The 19,934-nt window shown below is 43.4% G+C and overlaps 2 protein-coding genes across 2 annotated transcripts in view; both read left to right on the forward strand.

Annotated features, from left to right (window-relative positions):
• Positions 1-2,386: 2,386 nt before the first annotated feature.
• Positions 2,387-13,843, forward strand: FTCD (formimidoyltransferase cyclodeaminase). The gene is given in 10 exon segments (XM_077275543.1): positions 2,387-2,534; positions 4,699-4,787; positions 6,528-6,707; positions 7,351-7,488; positions 7,570-7,701; positions 8,172-8,233; positions 8,331-8,469; positions 10,541-10,636; positions 13,555-13,677; positions 13,760-13,843. Coding segments are annotated over 10 exon segments (1,191 nt in total).
• The window catches only part of MCM3AP (minichromosome maintenance complex component 3 associated protein), a 146,749-nt gene continuing 139,353 nt past the window's right edge, over positions 12,539-19,934 (forward strand). The window contains exon 1 of the mRNA XM_077272422.1: positions 12,539-12,701. The gene's annotated coding sequence lies outside the window, so the exon portion shown is untranslated. The remainder of the gene's footprint in view (positions 12,702-19,934) is intronic.

The raw sequence follows: 19,934 nt of genomic DNA on the forward strand, positions 1-19,934 counted from the left end.
CTTGCAAGTGATTCAATTGAAAGCACACTCAGAACTGAAGGAAAAAAAAAAAAAAAAAAATTTTTCAGCAGACTTCTTTTTTCTCTCCTTTCTCTGCCAATTAATTTAACCCTTTGCTGGCCGGTCAAACTGTTATGGTTCTCAATGGCAAGAGAACATAGCCCAGCATACATAGGAACTAGCTCTTGGAAGGATGGAAACTTAAACTGACCATGAACTAAACCTGCCGCACAACTAACAGTAGCCAGGTAGCGTAGCCTGCGTTTTATCCCTAGACGCCCAGCGCCGGCCGGAGGACTAACTAATCCTGGCAGAGGAAAATATAGTCCTGGCTCACCTCTAGAGAAATTTCCCCGAAAGGCAGACAGAGGCCCCCACATATATTGGCGGTGATTTAAGATGAAAATGACAAACGTAGTATGAAAATAGGTTTAGCAAAATCGAGGTCCGCTTACTAGATAGCAGGAAGACAGAAAGGGTACTTTCATGGTCAGCTGAAAACCCTATCAATACACCATCCTGAAATTACTTTAAGACTCTAGTATTAACTCATAACATCAGAGTGGCAATTTCAGATCACAAGAGCTTTCCAGACACAGAAACGAAACTGCAGCTGTGAACTGGAACAAAATGCAAAAAACAAACAAGGACAAAAGTCCGACTTAGCTGGAAGTTGTCTGGTAGCAGGAACATGCACAGAAAGGCTTCTGATTACAATGTTGACCGGCATGGAAGTGACAGAGGAGCAAGGTTAAATAGCGACTCCCACATCCTGATGGGAACAGGTGAACAGAGGGGATGATGCACACAAGTTCAATTCCACCAGTGGCCACCGGGGGAGCCCAAAATCCAATTTCACAACAGCTCCAGTTCATGAGGACATCCAGCAGATGGCGCATCACCGCAACTCAAGGTAAGTACAGATCATCCATAAAACTCGCTAGTGTGAGGCCGGCCATAGAAGGTGGAGTGAGTCAGTAAGGAGTGGAGGAGAGCAGACGTGGAGCGATAAGCTCCTGAGAGAAGGAAGGAAAGGGTCCTAGGGGCCAGGGAAGTGAGGAATCCTGCCTGGGTGCCCGAATCCATGCTGACCATAGTCAGGTGGGGGGACCAGCCCCCAGACTAGTGGAGGCACTAAAAGACTCGGCTAGCAAGCCGGAGGCTGTGGTATCTGTATGTGCCAGCCACATCCACACACATTCACTGAAAAGGCAGCCATATAGGATCAAGGGGACCAGGAGGACGTCGCCCGACAGGATCCGAGGCTGCTTGCTTGGAACACTGTATGAGGCGCAGGCCAGGAGGGCGAAGCCAGCTCAAAGAGATGCCAGGGAAGGAGCATAAGAAAGGGAGTCTCGTGGAAAGTGAACCCCAAATTACCTGAGAGCTGGCTGGATAACGGACTCGGAGGACACAGCACCCTGTTTGGGACTGTACCTAAGAACTGTGAAGACTCCACCCTGCTGTGTCCTCAGAATTATTTACTACGTCACCTGGCCTGCACTACAACATTCACCATCATTGACTTTAACTGCCCTGGGGCCTAGCTCTACCCGTGGAGAGCTGTAACATCTCTGCTGCGTCACCAACTGCCCCCAGTGGACCTGAACTGCAGCGTCGGCCATTTCCTTATTGCTGAACACCACGGGTGGCGTCACAAACTAATCCCCTATAAACTTTATTCCCCCCCTTCATTCCCATTTTATTGGACGGCCACGGATCGGGTCACTGCTGCCGTGACAACAACGCCCGAACTGTCCAATCCGGCCCGAGTACCCCATGGCCCTGGTGGGCACTCCAAATGTAGATAGGAAATGGAATAATTACATTTCAGCCAAGAGTGGCAAGCTCAGCAGTTGAGGCGACCATTGGGCCATAGTAGAATCCTGTTGGGAGATGGGAGCTGATGCCTATTAGAGGGGTAAGAATGGCAAATTGTATAATTCAAAAAAGGGGAAACTGGAGACGTTCTGGATAAGAGCATGTGTGGGTTACATGTGACGGCATCTAGAGACTAGTGAAGACCTTTTTAGTAGGAAATGCTTACCATATTTTTCGGACTATAAGATGCACCGGACAATAAGACGCACCCCAAATTTTCAGAAGGAAAATGGTGGTGTGGGGGGGGAAATGTGTCAAATGGGGGTCCGTTTTACAGTCCGAATTCAGCTTACCAGTGAGGGGATGGTCACAGGGGTCGTTCGGTGGTCCAGGCTGGGTGCGGTGGCCTCCGGGAAATGCCATCCCAGGCTGGTTCTGTGGTGAGTCAGGGGTGGTGGCTCTGTGTGCTCAGGGGCTGTGGCTCTCTGTGCTCCGCCGGCATTTTGTCAAAGCCCGGAGGCCCCCGCTCATCCATTAATGTCATGTTGCAGTGGCCTCCGGGAACATGGCCGGCTCAGATTCAGATCACAGGACGAGAGCTCGTTGCCAAAATTTGAATCTGAGCGTGCGCCGGCTCGGCGGTTATCTTCCTGGTGCCCATGTTCCCGGAGGCCACCGCAACATGGCATTATCGGATGAGCGGGGGCCTCCGGGTTTTGACGAAATGCCAGCGGAGCCCCCCCACGGAGCAGAGAGCCACTGCCCTGGAGCACAGCCCACCACACCACAGAGCTCAGCCGCACCGCCATAGCCACACCAGCCTGGGAAGGGAGGCTGCATCGGGACTGCTGCCACAGGATTTGTAAGTATATTACAGTGATGGGCAACCTTTTGAGCTTGGTGTGTCAAAATTCTCCAAAAAACCGAGCATAACTTGGGTGGTGTGTCACCTTGATAAAAAACCATAATTTTGCGACATGTATAGTTTAAATAACAAATATGTATAATTATTTAACTTACCTGCTTAGTGACTTCTTTGTTCATCTGTCAGTTGGTTTCTTTTGTTGGTCTTGCTATTATTTAACTTGTGTGGGGTGCCGTGAACTAAGATAAGTGAGGGGGAGGGGGAATTCTTGCGATGGCGAACCTGTGGCACTCCAGCTGTTGCGGTGGTAACTCAGATATTCTCTTAATAATTGCATCTTTATTCTGCATATCATGAAATAGAACTGGTGCACATCTTAAGAGGGTATCTTTAATAAATTCTCCCTCACTGAGTGCTTTTCCATGCTGAGCTATGGAGTGAGCAATGCTCAGACTTGCAGATGTTACATTTGTAGAGCTTTTTACAAATTTAAGGATGGAATTAGATTGGCTCTTATGAAGGTGTAGCTGCCTGGAAATGTATTCCTTCCTTTCATCCTCACTTTTTTTCAAGAGCTGGGAATGATTAGTTTAAAAATGTCTATTTACATTCCACGTTCTGCTTACTACCGTTTCACTACATAGAACGCAAAATGATCTGCCATTTTTTTCTATAATGCCATACATCTCAGTCCATGTCTCTTGAAAGGGTCGGCTACTGCTACTACTACCACTCCCTTTACTTAACTTTGGTTTTTTATTTTGTGGCTTCTCCATGAGAGAAGATTTATAGTTAGCCCTGCAGGCAATTAGCAGAAATAGGGGTTAATAAGGATGCACCACAAACAGTAATGGTGGTGGTGGTACTATGCTGCAAGATGGCGTTCCTAACGGCGGGAAACGGCACCCATAGCACAGGCCTCTTCCAGCCTCCCCCTCACTTATCTTAGTAATGGCCAATGACACCCCACAGTTCACTGGATGATGGTTGCTGTAGTTGTCACAGGGCCTGCAGACAGCAATCACAGGGCCTGCAGACAGCAATCACAGGGCCTCCAGACAGCGATCTCCTCAGGCCTCAGAAGTGCAGCCTGGGACTTCTGGCCGGCGCAGCAGGGAGCAGCGCAATGCCACCCAACAGAGCTAGGGCGCAGAGCGGACTCTAGGCATGGGACCGGTAGGTCCGATCTTTCCGGCCGGCGAAGCAGGGAGCAGCGCAATGCCGCCCAAACAACACAGCTCCGACGCAGAGGCCTGGGACTTCCGGGAGCTGCGCCTGGCCTACCGGAAGTCCCAGGCCTAGACGCTCTGCACCGGAGCTCTGTTGTTTGGGCCCACAGACCTCCTGCATGGCATCCGACCCGCGCGGAGGCCTGGGACTTCCGGGAGCTGCGCCGGGCCTACCGGAAGTCCCAGGCCTAGACGCTCTGTGCCGGAGCTCTGTTGTTTGGACCCACAGACCTCCTGCATGGCATCCGATCCGATAAAAAATCGGATCGGATGCCATGCAATGTAAAGATGCAATTTCTATGGGGCCGCGGCCGGCGTGTCACTGAAAATGACTACGCGTGTCAGCACTGACACGCGTGTCATAGGTTCGCCATCACTGGTATATTGCGACCATACGACGCACCCCCATTTTCCCCAAAACATTTTTTTTGGGAAAAAAAGTTTCTTATAGTTCAAAAAATACTGTAACTTGCATGAGAATGTTAATGGAATATTTTGGTTTCGGCAATAAGTTCTAATATACTGATCTTAGCTTAGCTTCATTAATTCCATCTCCCTTTACATTTGCAGACATTATCCTTGTCCCCATTGGGGCCCACAATCCCGATCAGTATGTGTTTGTATGTTCTCCCGATTCTTTACAAACTTCTCGCAGATGTTTTTGTATTTCTTCCCCCATGTCTACAGCCTGTTGCTACAGTATATTGAGTAATTTCAGTGCACTTGTCTACTAAACTATCAAACTTTTTTTTTTTTTTTTTTTTTTTTCTCCTTTTATTTTAGTGTATCTTTATGCAGAGGCTGCACGCACTTAGAATCGAAGGACTCTCCCCGCTGTGAGAGCTGGAGAGTATGAAGCTCTTCCCACCAAGGTATATTATATGGCTACAAATCTTTAATTTTCTTTCTCTTTACCATGTAGCATATTTATCATTTGTGTAGGTAGCTGTATATGTACAATAGGAAGTTATTTTAGATATGTTCACTACAATAAGTCATGACCAATGTTTTATCAGTCTTGTTGTATCTTCAATTGCGGGTCAATTTTAATGGGGGCCTTTACGATAATAGGTGATTTGCCATCAGATTTTTGTCACCTCTGATTCCAGTGATGTCACTTACTGGACTGCTTGCTGTAGATTTGATAAAATCACTATTTTATCAGCAGGAGATTATCACAAGAGGACTAGTAAATCTGCTGCCAGGTAGTCCTCCATATTCGTGAGCTCTGTATAACCTCATTTACACCACTGATTGGCAGCTTCCTTTCTGTGTACACTGTGCATAGTGGTGGGGTTATACAGAGCTCATGAACATGGAGGAATACCTGGCAGCAGGTTTACAAGTCCTCTTGTGATAATCTTGTGACGCCCGGGAGACCGAGGTACCCAGCACCAGATCAATGAGGTCCGTCTCTTGAGGGGGATGTCACTAGTGGCTTGACCCGGTGCTGTGGCCTCAGGCGATGCACAATGTAAGGGATACCATGAAGGAACAGACACTTACTTGATCAGCAGCAGGTCCTCTCAGCTGTGATGACCCCGATCCTGGATCGATGGCTATTGTCCAAATGAAAGACTGAGGCGCTGAAACGTTTAACCAGTTTACTTCAACAAAAAGGGATTTGTGACCAACACTGTCACCGGAGTCTGTATAAGAACCCTGAATTACTTTGACCCTGTCAGGATTTCCACCTCTTATTATGCGCAGTTTCTGTATGGCCCTGCTGCTGTTTGTGAACTGGCTGCCGACCCAATCTGTCTCTTCTGTGCTCTGGTTCAACGGACAACCCGAGTCCTTTTTGTCGGCTTACCCCCTCTGGGAGTACCGCTGAACTCTGTGTCTGTTGCTGCGTCTTACCCTGGTGAAGCTGATATCACCTCACGTCCTTCCGGTTGCTGTATTATATATAATGAATATAGCCACGGATCCGGTATCCGTCTCTGCGCCTATTCTGGGTAGAGGTTATTACTACCCGGTTCTCACAATGTCCTTTTTCTCTATTCCTCTTTTCCTACTATCGGTATTACGGGCCTATAATCCGTCATAGGGCTGTTAGGAGTTCAGTTATACGACCTCTCACTTTCAGCTCCTCAACCCAACTGCCAGTCTATTTCTCAGACCAGAATAGATCAAGGGGAGTCTCTGGAGCTCCCCCTTCTGGCCGGAGATGGTAGTGCAGTCTTGCTATTTTAGTATTTGTATTTAGTGTGAATAACTATTTTTGTGGCAAATACCCCTAGGGGCGCCACAATCTCCTGCTGATAAAATAGTGAGGTTTTTTTTTTTTTTCAAAACTACAGCTATCAGCTCAGTAAGTGATATAGCCCTAGAATATGAGTCTCACTGTACATTATGTTGATTTACAGGTTGTGTGAATAACAAAATCTTATCTTTGGCATTTTTAAAAAGCAACAGTGACCAACCTCAATTCAGATGTGCACAGAACGCTCACTAATGGATGTTTCTGTGTGCACAGGCTGCCAATATTTTAGGGAACGCAGGTCCTGTTTACACAGAACGATGTGCTGCCATTGGTGATCTTTTATGTAATTCAGACTGATCTCGAGTTTACTTTACTTTAACTTCTTTCTTTTTTTTTTCTCCTCTAGTTGCAAAATACAGAATGGAAACCAGATTATGGGGAGCCAGTTTTTGTTCCAAGTTGGGGGGCAACTGTGACAGGAGCCCAGAAATTTCTCATAGCATACAATATAAACCTACTAACTACAAAGGAGCTTGCTCATCGTATAGCGCTTAACATCAGAGAAGGTGGTCGCGGGAAAGGTCAGGTGAGCAGAAATGTTCTATACGCGGTAAAGTATGACTAAATCCAATGGGATTGTTTGCATTCTGAATAGAGGGCCCAGCTTTAGAAATGAGATGCAACATGTTAATTATATGACCATTTTGTGATCTCTGATGGTGATATCGGGACCAGCCGTGGATTTCCTGACAACTCGTATATGAGGCTGTTGAGTCTAGCTCAGGAGACCACTCTGCCCATATTCTGACCCCAGATGTTGGTCTTGCACGTACTTCTGCATACTTATTCACATTGACTTCAATTTTGGAGACTCTGTAGTCAGGTTTGCACTACAGGTTAACCTATAGTGCGAGAAACCCTGATGGTCTCTCACCTAGTAGGATGTCTTTGTAGTACTCTTCTTCTGTAGCTGCTGCAGTGTGTTCTTGATTACAGGTGACAGAATGCTAACGTCGGAGTCTCTCAAATCGGGCTGCCTAAATCTAGTGCCAGATTTCCTGAGACCTGCAGCTAAAATGTTCTTCATTGACACTGCCATTTGATTGGTATTACTGGTGGTTACTTGAATACTTGTCATGATCAGAGCACTTTCAAAAAAAGCTCTTCTTCTTGACTTGCTCATTGCAAAGCTTTTCCAATGCCTTTTTTTTTTTTTCCCTTTATTTCAGCCTGGACGTCTTAAAAAAGTGCAGGCGATTGGCTGGTACCTGCAAGAGGAGAATCTGGCTCAAGTGTCTGTAAACATATTAGATTATGAAATGACTTCTCTTCACGAGGTGTATAAAGAAACGCACAAAGATGCCAAGGTGCTTAATTTTTAATTTCTGTGCCTGTTAGCCGTGTAGGTTACTTTTTTGGTTTAGCTAAACTACTTTGTCTTGCTTTAGGAGTTGAGTCTTCCGATTCTCGGCTCGCAGTTGGTGGGTTTAGTGCCACTTCAAGCCTTGATAACTTCTGCAGAATATTATATCAAAGAAGAAAAGTTGTTTATATTGGAAGAAGAACACAAAATTTGACTGGTAATCTTCGCCTTCCTTCAATGTAGGACCAGTTATTCATAAGCTCCTGTTCCGACAGATTACCATTCCCATATTGTGGCTTTTCTAGAGCAGATTATACAATGTGCTACTCACAAATTTTGTTCAACAAAATCTTGATTTATGCATAATTTTAAATCTGTCAGAAGGAAGGGGCTGAGACACTGATTTCAGTGTGTGGGTTACTAAGATGTGTTGTAGTTTCGATATACATACAGTGTACATTGAAAGCTGCTAATCAGTGGAGGTACGTATAAAATTTATATCACAACAGCTGCACTCCGTAAAGTGACCGCTGGAATCAGGGTCTCTTTCCCTACATCATGCTCTCAGATGGGGTAGTGAACACCGGTTGAGATTCCCTGTAAACTATATTGAATATTATTTAGGATGAGAACCCAACAGATTTGTATTATATACTGAACTGTTTTATACTTTTCCTTCTTGTCAAGGTTATTAACAGACTTGGACTTGATTCATTGGCTCCTTTTGAACCTCAGAAAAGAATTATAGAGTAAGTTGAACCTTCCCTCCTACCGACCGGTATTCTGCCGATTCTACCCCAAAGTTCTTAGCTGTAATTGATAATGAATACACATTATGTATCGCAGGTATCTTGTTCAAGACGACGTGTCTGGATCACTTATCACACAGACGTTGAAAGGGTTTGTGCAGAGTGTGGGGGCGCGGACGGCCACCCCCGGAGGTGGCTCTGTGCCTGCTGCCGTGTCGGCTATGGTAAGAGCAGGGGTAGGAAAATTTTAGATGATACAATGTGTTTCTATGCAATTATTGTGTAGGACTAAAGCGACGCACAATCAGGTGACCCAAAAAATTTTTTGCTTCATTTTGTGTATGTTTGGCACTTAACAAACTTTTTTTTCTTTAATTAGATTACATTTTTATTCAATCTTTCAAAATACAACAAACACAAATTCCAATTTTACAAAACTTTTTTTAAAAGGTTACTCCACCACTTTTTATATTGATGACCTATCCTAAGGCCATGTTCAGTATCTGGTCAATTGGTGATAAATACAGAAGAGGTGACTTGTTTATGTTCTACTTTTCTCTGATTGTTCCACTCCTGATTTTGGTTTACAAATCCAGATGTAAAATGGTGAACGTGGCCCTCCTGGATAAGTCATCAATATCAGATCGGTGATGGGCTGGACCCCCACTGTTCAGCTTTTCTAGGTCCCAGTGACAGCCGGATGTTGGCAGTAGTGTGGCTGAATAGCTCGGTTCCATCAATGGTGTAGTGGCCATCTCTGTGCACTGCATGACCCCATTCTTAATCAAGGGGGAGATGTGCAGTAGCCACTATACAGTTGATGGAGCTATGCTGACATGCTCCACTACTGCTAACCAGTGTAGATGGCATGTAAAGCATCAACTGGGAAACCGCCTTCCTAAAAAAATTTTATTTTTTTTTTTAGTGAATCTGTCTAGTATTAATTCTTTACAGAGCCCAAAATACAAAGATGGGTTATCTATCTGGATTCACCATGGTACTTTGTTCCCTGTACCACTCAATGAACCAATATTCCAAGGCAAAATCCATTGATGCGTGTCGCTTCGCAACATTCTGAATTGTAATTAATCTGTTGTGTGTGTTTTTATTTTTTTTATTTCGAACACTGATAATCTACCTCTCCATGATTACTTAACACTTCATTCTGTTTATACCCTTACTTCTAGCATACTATAGACTTGGCACATACATGGACCTATACCACTGTCATCTTTGTGGGTTAGAAATACACCTATATTTTAGCTGTATGTGGTAGTGAAGGTATAAACCAAGTTGGTGTCCATCTAAGAGCAAGTTCACACAAGTGTATTAAATAAATAAATCTACAACATTGGATGAATCTTCGCGTTTCGGTCTTAATTAAGAGCTCACTGGAGTACAATGCGCCAAATTCATTAAGTGGCATACGTCACATAATGAAACTGACACGTCTTCTCAGTGGTTTGCACCTCTGTGGCAATTACTTTTACACAATAGAGGCATTTAACTAGGAGGTAAGTTGCATAATAATTTTGAAAGGAGACCACTTTTTTTATTTTTTTTTATTTTTATTTTTTATTTATTTATTTTGAATGGGGCGAAAGGGGGGTGATTTAAACTTTTATATTTTTTTTTTTTTTCACTTTTTTTTTTTTTTACTTTTGCCATGCTTCTATAGCCTCCATAGGAGGCTAGAAGCAGGCACAACCCGATCGCCTCTGCTACATAGCAGCGATCTCATGTTCGCTGCTATGCAGCAGAATTGCAGTTGTGCTGTGAGCGCCGACCACAGGGTGGCGCTCACAGCTACCGGCGATCAGTAACCATAGAGGTCTCAAGGACCTGTCCTGACACATCGCCGACCCCCTATCATGTGACGGGGGTCGGCGATGACGTCATTTCCGGCTGGATGCGGTAGTTAAATGCCGCTGTCTGCGTTTGACAGCGGCATTTAACTAGTTAATAGCAGCGGGTGAATCGCAATTTCACCCGCCGCTATTGCGGGCACATGTCAGCTGTTCAAAACAGCTGACATGACCCGGCTTTGATGCGGGCTCACCGCGGAGCCCTGCATCAAAGCAGGGGACCTGACCTCGGACGTACTATCCCGTCCGAGGTCAGTAAGGGGTTAAGGTTGAAGGAAGACTTTAAGTCCATCTAGTTCAACCCATAGCCTAACCTCACATGCCCTAACATGATTCCACACATGGAATCTCTTCTTCCTTTATTTTTTTTTTGTACTTTTTATTTTATTGCACTTTCATCTTATTTTGGTAGATGTGACTGGATTTATTCTTTTTTAATTAGGTGGCAGCTAAAGCTTTAGAGACCGGAGTCTTTGGAGCGTATTTCAATGTTCTCATAAACCTCCGTGAAATCAAGGATGATGAATTTAAAAGTCAGGTAATACATTAAAAGGATTATTCACTTTCTTTCACCAAATGTGTTTGGGCATAATTTCGTGGTACTCCTATACATGTATTACTGGATCTCATTATTACTTTTTTTGTGAAGTATTGCCCGTTAGTGTAATATTTAGTTTACAAAATTGAAAGATGCGATAATGTATGGATTCATAGAAAATGGCTTGGTGGAATAGTTCAGATGACTCAAAAGCTAATGAAAAATGCGTGCAGTATACAAGACAACCAAAAGCTACATACAGTATACCAATGTAAGGGGTGTGGACTGGACTGTCGGGTTCATAACCCTGAAGACACCAATCGCGGTGTCTGTATAGTGTATGGCTGTGAGCAGTGCTGCTGTTGGGTGAACTACCAAAAGGAGACTAAGGAACTAGGGAGTAGTGCAGCCTACAGCTGACCGAAGATGAGACCATGGCCTCCCACCTTTAAAAGGTCTCTGGACAGAACGACTTGTCACAAGAAACCCGGAGCTTGCTAAACGCTGAAAGTAACTGACCTATACAGAGCTAAGTTTGTGGGACTAGTGGGTGGTTCCGAGCCATAGATCTTGGGTGCCAGTAGAGGAAGAAATAGGACGTGGGACCTTTTGAGCAGAGAAAGACCTGCTGAATAAGGCCGGGGACACACTTAACGTATAAAAAAAGGTCCGTTTTTCACGGCCGAGAATCGCACAAATGTTTCAAAAACAGTGATCCGTGTGCAGTGCGAGGATGTGATTTCCTCGCATCAAATGATCCGTATGGCATCCGTATGCCGAGTTTTTCTCGCAAGCTTGCAAAACCGACATCTAATGGATTTATGTGCTCAAATGTTCGGGAAAACATATATATCATTGAAACACATATATATATATTCTGCATTTATATTTCATTCAGCGCGATATCTGTGAACAGCCGGTAATTCAATTGCCGGCTTCTCATTTCTCCTTCACAAACCCGACATGATATGAGACATGGTTTACATACAGTAAACCATCTCATATCCCCCTTTTTTTTGCATATTCCACACTACTAATGTTAGTAGTGTGTATGTGCAAAATTTGGCCGCTGTAGCTGCTCAAATAAAGGGTTAAATGGCAGAAAAAAATTGTGTGGGCTCCCGCGCAATTTTTTCCGCCATTTAACCCTTTATTTGAGCAGCTACAGCACCCACATTTTGCACATACACACTACTAACATTAGTAGTGTGGAATATGCAAAAAAAAGGGGGATATGAGATGGTTTACTGTATGTAAACCATGTCTCATATCCTGTCGGGTTTGTGAAGGAGAAATGAGAAGCCGGCAATTGAATTACTGACTTTTCTATAGAACACCGCTGTGTATTTCTCGCAATGCACACGCATGGTCCGTGTGTAATCCGATTTTTTTCTAGCCCCCATAGACTTGCATTGGCGAGTCTCGGCCGAGATACGCTGACAATCGCAGCCTGCTGCGAGTTCCCTCGGATCCGAAATACGGTGGAGAAAATATGGGATGATGGGAGCTGCACCATAGATTAACATTGGGCCGAGTGCTAGGCGATTTTTTTTATCGCATAGCACTCGTCCGTATTACGGTCTAGTGTGACCCCGGCCTAAGGCTGATGGGCCGGTGTGGTTGCATGTTCCTCCATTAATTGCCATTTTCAGAATCGTAGCTTTATGCAGTCTCAATGAAGTGCTGTCTGCTTGTTAATATAGCTTTTCCGTAAGCGAGGAGATCGGAGCCACATAAACTGGACAACAGAGTAACTATGGATACCCGCACTTGTCCAAACTTCAAAGGAACATGTTTAAAAGCTGCAGGAGGCAATAACCACAGTTGGTGGTGTGATTAGTTCCTATAGGGCACAGCTTGATAAATAAGGGATAGTATGGCCCCTCCAGGTCTCCGTACACGAGCAACACCGTGATGTCACACGACGACTGCTCTCACACGCGGCTCTTCACCACATCGGGTGGGTCACTGGCAGGGACTCCTGAATTTAGTTTGCTGCGACTGATTCCTGGACTTTCCGGCCTACCGAGGATATGCAGCACTGACCACTATTTTGCACTTTGAGGTACTAATCGGACCTATATATTGGTTCTAGTTACAATTGGTGGCAACATAAATAAGGACTGGTTACAGCAGGCTTGCTTACATGTTTGGCTCATGAGTGGCAGAAGTCCAAATCTAGTTACTTGGACACCATTTATGCATGATCTATGTTGCCAAACAGGTTATAACATATTTATACACAGAGAATATACCATTGCCTCTTAAGCGCTGCTTATAAATACTTTCAGTTTTATGTAAATCGGAATTACACCCTTTTTGGCTCTATAGACATTGAGTGAATTGTGTTGCACTACTATAGATGGATGGATGTGTGTACATAACCTGGCTGGCTGTAGCTGACTATTATATGTACTGTATGACCCGATGTGGGTCTGTTTTTACCGGTTTGGTTTTGGTATAATACATTTTCAGTTGGTGACAAAACACGCATTACACTAGTACACATCATTTGTGCAGGTTAGTTGCTACTAGTTTCTTTCAGCTTTTTGCTGGCAATTCACACCAGCTGTGACAGTCACTAATGCCTTGGTTTAAGGGCAATCATCACCGGTATATATCTAATTAGAGCAGAGGACTTAGTGTACCAACTTGTGCTCCTATATAGACTGGACAACCCCCTTAATGGTGTAAAATGTTGCAGAGATATCTTACTATGTAATATAATTGGCAGTAAACCTTTGAAATTGATCAGCAAAGAGTTTTGAACCTCAATATGGAATAACAGTAACGTCTCAAGAATGTTCCCTCAGGTGCATACGATGTAGGGAACACATCAAGGTAATTACATTCGTTTCCTGGCATAAACGTTGCAGATAATTGCACAACCCTGAACAATTCCTTATAATTTATTTCAGAAATTGGCAGAAATCTATTTTAGCTTGTGCTTGGTGACAATTTCAGTTTGTGGCGCCCAAAGATGCTCTAAAGTTACTAACACTGGCATACAAAACCGGACTCTTGATGAATTCCCACCTACGGTAAGTGGTATTTTTGTATGCACTTGTCTACAGAAACTGATACCCATATTTTTTTTTTTTTTTTTTTTTTTATTTCCCTAAGACTCAGAAGAAGATTTTCCAGCTGTTGGATGAAGCAAAGAAGTCTACTGAATCTGTGCTGCTGCTTTGTGAGGGGCGAGAGTGAAAATGAACTAAATAAACATTTATTTGCTGTCACTCTTGACTGTTCTGAGTTTTTGTACTTTTTGGTGCAACAGAAATTCAATTCATAGAAATATTCTTGTGTTTTTTTTTTCTTTTCGTTTTTTTTTACGGACTGCATGTGGTGGTTTATACTGGTCTTAATCTTTCGAGAGATTCAGATTTTGAGAAGTTTGGAAATATTACACTGGAATTAAGTAAACATAAGATATTAAATTATAAACATGGGTTGTAATTGGCCTTAAGAATATTATAAAAAATTCATAAGCTTTAAAGTATGTGCACATATTCAGAATTTGCAGCCGGGTAAGGTCAAAGAACCCCCCCCGCGGCATGCGCACTTCAGTACTTTACTCAGCCCTTGTCAGGGCAGAGAAGTACGACTGCACAGGAGCCAGACGAAGACCAGTGACACCGGACTGCCCCGCAGTTGAGCATAATACAGTGTGTCCGTAAAGTCATGGTGCACTTTTAACCAGTGACAGGATCTATCTATAGTTTACATTTTGGTGCCCTTTCTCTGGCCCAATCATATCAGACCTGTTCATGAGGAGAGATAACAAGAACCAATCAAACACAAACTCATTTAAGCGGATGCTGAGCCCCCAGTCAGATTAACCGCCTGATAAACTGAACTCTAATCAATTCACTGCCAGGTCTGTGATATTATGCAACCACAAGCTTATGCCAGCTGTGTGGTTTTCCATGCCAGTCAAGATGTGGATGTACAGAGGACAGTTCAATGTGTTCTGTGGCTCGCTAAATTCGAATCAGTGCCCAATGTGCTACGTGAATATCAGTGCATTTATAACGAAGCGACAAGACATGGGAATAGGGATAAGCAGTTGAAGGAAACCGGCAGTTTGGTGGAGAAACCCCGTTCTGGTAGGCCATCAGTCAGTGATGAGTCTGTAGAGGCTATATAATAGATAAGTAACTTGGCACTCAACTTGGTAAATGGTGATGATTTTTAGGCCGGCCTCACACTCAGCGTATCAAAATACGGTCCGTATTTTACGGCCGTAATACGCAGAAAAGTCCCCAAAATAGTGATCCGTGTATCAGCGTATTTTGCGCATGGCATCCTCCGTATGTAATCCGTATGGCATCCGTACTGCGACATTTTCTCCCAGGCTTGCAAAACCGACATCTAATGGATTTATGTGCTCAAATGTTCGGTAAAACATATATACAGTGTGTGTGTGTGTGTGTGTGTGTGTGTGTGTGTGTGTGTGTGTGTGTGTGTGTGTGTATATATACATATATATATACACATATATATATATATATATATATATATATATATATATATATATATATATATATATATATATATATATATATATATTCTGTATTTATATTTAATTCAGCGCGATGTATGTGAAAAGCCGGTAATTCAATTGCCGGCTCTTCATTTCTCCTTCCCAAACCCGACATGATATGAGACATGGTTTACATACAGTAAACCATCTCATATCCCTTTTTTTTATCCTTTTTTTTTTTTTGCATATTCCACACTACTAATGTTAGTAGTGTCTATGTGCAAAATTTGGCCGCTGTAGCTGCTAAAATAAAGGGTTAAATGGCGGAAAAAATTGGCGTGGGCTCTCGTGCAATTTTCTCCGCCAGAGTGGTAAAGCCAGTGACTGAGGGCAGATATTAATAGCCTAGAGAGGGTCCATGGTTATTGGCCCCCCTGGCTACAAACATCTGCCCCCAGCCACCCCAGAGAAGGCACATCTGGAAGATGCGCCTATTCTGGCACTTGGCCTCTCTCTTCCCATTCCTGTGTAGCAGTGGGATATGGGGTAATGAAGGGTTAATGTCACCTTGCAATTGTAAGGTGACATTAAGCCAGATTAATAATGGAGAGGCGTCAATTATGACACCTATCCATTATTAATACAATAGTATGAAATGGTTAATAAAACACACACACAATTACAAAGTCCTTTAATGAAATAAAGACACAGGTTGTTGTAATATTTTATTATTCTCTTAATCCACCAGACCCTCGTTCTGTAACAAAGTAAACATAAAAAATCAACAATATCTCATACCTTCCGATGAGCAGTCACGTCCCACGAAGTAAATCCATCTGAAGGGGTTAAATCATTTTACAGCCAGGAGCTGTGCTAATGCACTCGCTCCTGCTTGTAAACCCCGGGTACTGAATGGAAAGCAGAGTGATCTATACTTACATAGAGACGCGGTGAGGTGCCCTCTGCTGGATCAACTCATGAACTCGAGCGTGAGAACTTTTCCAAGGCTCCAGTTGATGAGGACATCCAGCAGAGGGCGCCTCACCGCGACTCAATGTAAGTACAGATCACTCTGCTTTCCATTCAGTACCCGGGGTTTACAGGCAGGAGCGAGTGCATTAGCACAGCTCCTGGCTGTAAAATGATTTAACCCCTTCAGATGGATTTACTTCGTGGGACATAACGATGGAAGGTATGGAATATTGTTTGTTTTGTTAACTTTGTTTCAGGACGATGGTCTTCAGGTGGATTAAGAGTCTAATAAAATATTACAACACCCTGTGTCTTTATTTCATTAAAATACTTTGTAATGTGTGTGTGTGTGTGTGTGTGTTTTATTAACCATTCAGTACTATTGGATTAATAATGGAAAGGTGTCATAATTGACGCCTCTCCATTATTAACCTGGCTTAATGTCACCTTACAATAGCAAGGTGACATTAACCCTTCATTACCCCATATCCCACCGCTACAAGGGAGTGGGAAGAGAGTGGCCAAGTGCCAGAATAGGCGCATCTTCCAGATGTGCCTTTTCTGGGGTGGCTGGGGGCAGATGTTTGTAGCCAGGGGGGCAAATAACCATGGACCCTCTCTAGGCTATTAATATGTGCTCTCAGTCACTGGCTTTACCACTGGCGGAGAAAATTGTGCGGGAGCCCACGCCAATTTTTTCCTCGATTTAACCCTTTATTTTACAAGCTACAGCGCCCAAATTTTGCACATACACACTACTAACATTAGTAGTGTGGAATATGCAAAAAAAAAAAAAAAAAGGGATAGGAGATGGTTTACTGTATGTAAACCATGTCTCATATCATGTCGGGTTTGTGAAGGAGAAATGAAAAGCCGGCAATTGAATTACCGGCTTTTCACTAACAGCGCTGCGTATTTCTCGCAAGTCACACTGCTGGTCCGTGTGTAATCCGTATTTTTCTCGCCCCCATAGACTTGCATTGGCTTTTTTTTCTTTTTTTGCGCAATACGGTGACAAACGCAGCATGCTGCGATTTTCTACGGCCGTACAAGACCGTATAACATGGATCGGTAAAATACGGCTGATAGGAGCTGAGACATACGGAATCATTGGGCTGTGTGTTATGCATATTTTACGGGTGTATTTTCTGCGCTCATACATCCGTAAAACTTACTAGTGTGAGGCCGGCCTTATTCAGATGGCAGTCCAAATTAAACGTTTCGGTCAAACATTAGACCTTCTTCAGTAAACTGCATTACAAATGCATAACAGAATACAAACAATTGTAAATATACAAAAAGACAATAAGTCAAAAATAAAACATAAGGATAAACCTCATAATTAATGTGCAATATGTGATGGATAAGAGGGTAGGAGAGGTGAGGAATAGGTAAGTAACATCTTTTTACATACCCGACTGCTTATGTAACAGGGATGGAGGATGTCTCTAATTATGGAGTAGGTCCCAGATTATGGTTTCGAGTGGACCTGTCTGGGTATGGTAATAGCCCTATAATGGTAACAGAGACTGTATAGTACGGTGTACAGTTCAACGAATAAAGGAAAAAGGAGCACAAACCATGGGGTACTGACCGAGTAAGATACCAAAGAAGAGTATCGTATATGGGCCTGGTGTTCCAGGTTTGGAAAAACACTGCAACTGTGATAAAATATAGATATAGCTATTAAGGAATGGCTAAGGGTACCGTCTCACAGTGGCACTTTTGTCGATACGACGGCACGATCCGTGACGTTCCAGCGATATCCATACGATATCGCTGTGTCTGACACGCAGCAGCGATCAGGGACCCTGCTGAGAATCGTACGTCGTAGCAGATCGTTTGGAACTTTCTTTCGTCGCTGGATCTCCCGCTGTCATCGCTGGATCGGTGTGTGTGTGTGAGACACCGATCCAACGATGCGTTCGCTTGTAACCAGGGTAAACATCGGGTTACTAAGCGCAGGGCCGCGCTTAGTAACCCGATGTTTACCCTGGTTACCATCGTAAATGTAAAAAAAACCAAACAGTACATACTCACATTCCAGTGTCCGTCAGGTCCCTTTCCGTCTGCTTCCCGCACTGACTGACTGCCGGCAGTAAAGTGAAAGCAGAGTACAGCGGCCCTGCGCTTAATAACCCGATGTTTACCATGGTTACCCGGGGACCTCGGCACCGCTGGTCGCTGGAGAGCTGTCTGTGTGACAGCTCCCCAGCGACCACACAACGACTTACCAACGATCACGGCCAGGTCGTATCGCTGGTCGTGATCGTTGGTAAATCGTTTTGTGAGACGGTACCCTAAGGAAAGAGGGGATCAGCATGAGATAAATGGGAGTTGTATAGGAAAACATACCTAGTGTAGGTAGCTTGCTGATAACTAGGTATATGGTTTTATGTCCACTGTGGTATCATAGGAAATATTGATAATAACAAACTGAAAGACAAGTATGGCTAATATAAATATGGTACAATGTTGGTGTATGTCCTTAACCCCTTCACCCCCAAGGGTGGTTTGCACGTTATGGACCGGGCCAATTTTTACAATTCTGACCACTGTCCCTTTATGAGGTTATAACTCTGGAACGCTTCAACGGATCTTGGCGATTCTGACACTGTTTTCTCGTGACATATTGTACTTCATGATAGTGGTAAAATTTCTTTGATATTACCTGCGTTTATTTGTGTAAAAAATGGAAATTTGTCGAAAATTTTGAAAATTTCGCAATTTTCCAACTTTGAATTTTTATGCAATTAAATCACAGTGATATGTCACACAAAATACTTAATAAGAACATTTCCCACATGTCTACTTTACATCAGCACAATTTTTGAACCAAAATTTTTTTTTGTTAGGGAGTTATAAGGGTTAAAATTTGACCAGCAATTTCTCATTTTCACAACACCATTTTTTTTTTTTTTTTTTTTTTTTTAGGGACCACATCTCATTTGAAATCAATTTGAGGGGTCTATATGATAGAAAATAGCCAAGTGTGACACCATTCTAAAGACTGCACCCCTCAAGGTGCTCAAAACCACATTCAAGAAGTTTATTAACCCTTCAGGTGTTTCACAGGAATTTTTGGAATGTTTAAATAAAAATGAGCATTTTACTTTTTTTTTTTCACACAAAATTTACTTCAGCTCCAATTTGTTTTATTTTAACAAGGGTAACAGGAGAAAATGGACCCCTAAAGATGTTGTACAATTTGTCCTGAGTACGCCGATACCCCATATGTGGGGGTAAACCACTGTTTGGGCGCATGACAGAGCTCGGAAGGGAAGGAGCGCCGTTTGACTTTTCAATGCAAAATTGACAGGAATTGAGGTGGGACGCCATGTTGCGTTTGGAGAGCCACTGATGCGCCTAAACATTGAAACCCCCCACAAGTGACACCATTTTGGAAAGTAGACCCCCTAAGGAGCTTATCTAGATGTGTTGTGAGAACTTTGAACCCCCAAGTATTTCACTACAGTTTATAACGCAGAGCCATGCAAATAAAAAATATTTTTTTTCCACAAATTATTTTTTAGCCACCAGTTTTGTATTTTCCCAAGGGTAACAGGAGAAATTGGACCCCAAAAGTTGTTCTCCAATGTGTTCCGAGTACGCTGATACCCCATATGTTGGGGTAAACCCCTGTTTGGGCGCACGGGAGAGCTCGGAAGGGAAGGAGCACTGTTTTACTTTTTCAACGCAGAATTGGCTGAAATTGAGATCGGACGCCATGTCGCGTTTGGAGAGCCCCTGATGTGCCTAAACAGTGGAAACCCCCCAATTATAACTGAAACCCTAATCCAAACACACCCCTAACCCTAATCCCAACGGTAACCCTAACCA

This window comes from Ranitomeya variabilis, chromosome 7, assembly GCF_051348905.1.
Source record: "Ranitomeya variabilis isolate aRanVar5 chromosome 7, aRanVar5.hap1, whole genome shotgun sequence".
Lineage (NCBI taxonomy): Eukaryota > Metazoa > Chordata > Amphibia > Anura > Dendrobatidae > Ranitomeya > Ranitomeya variabilis.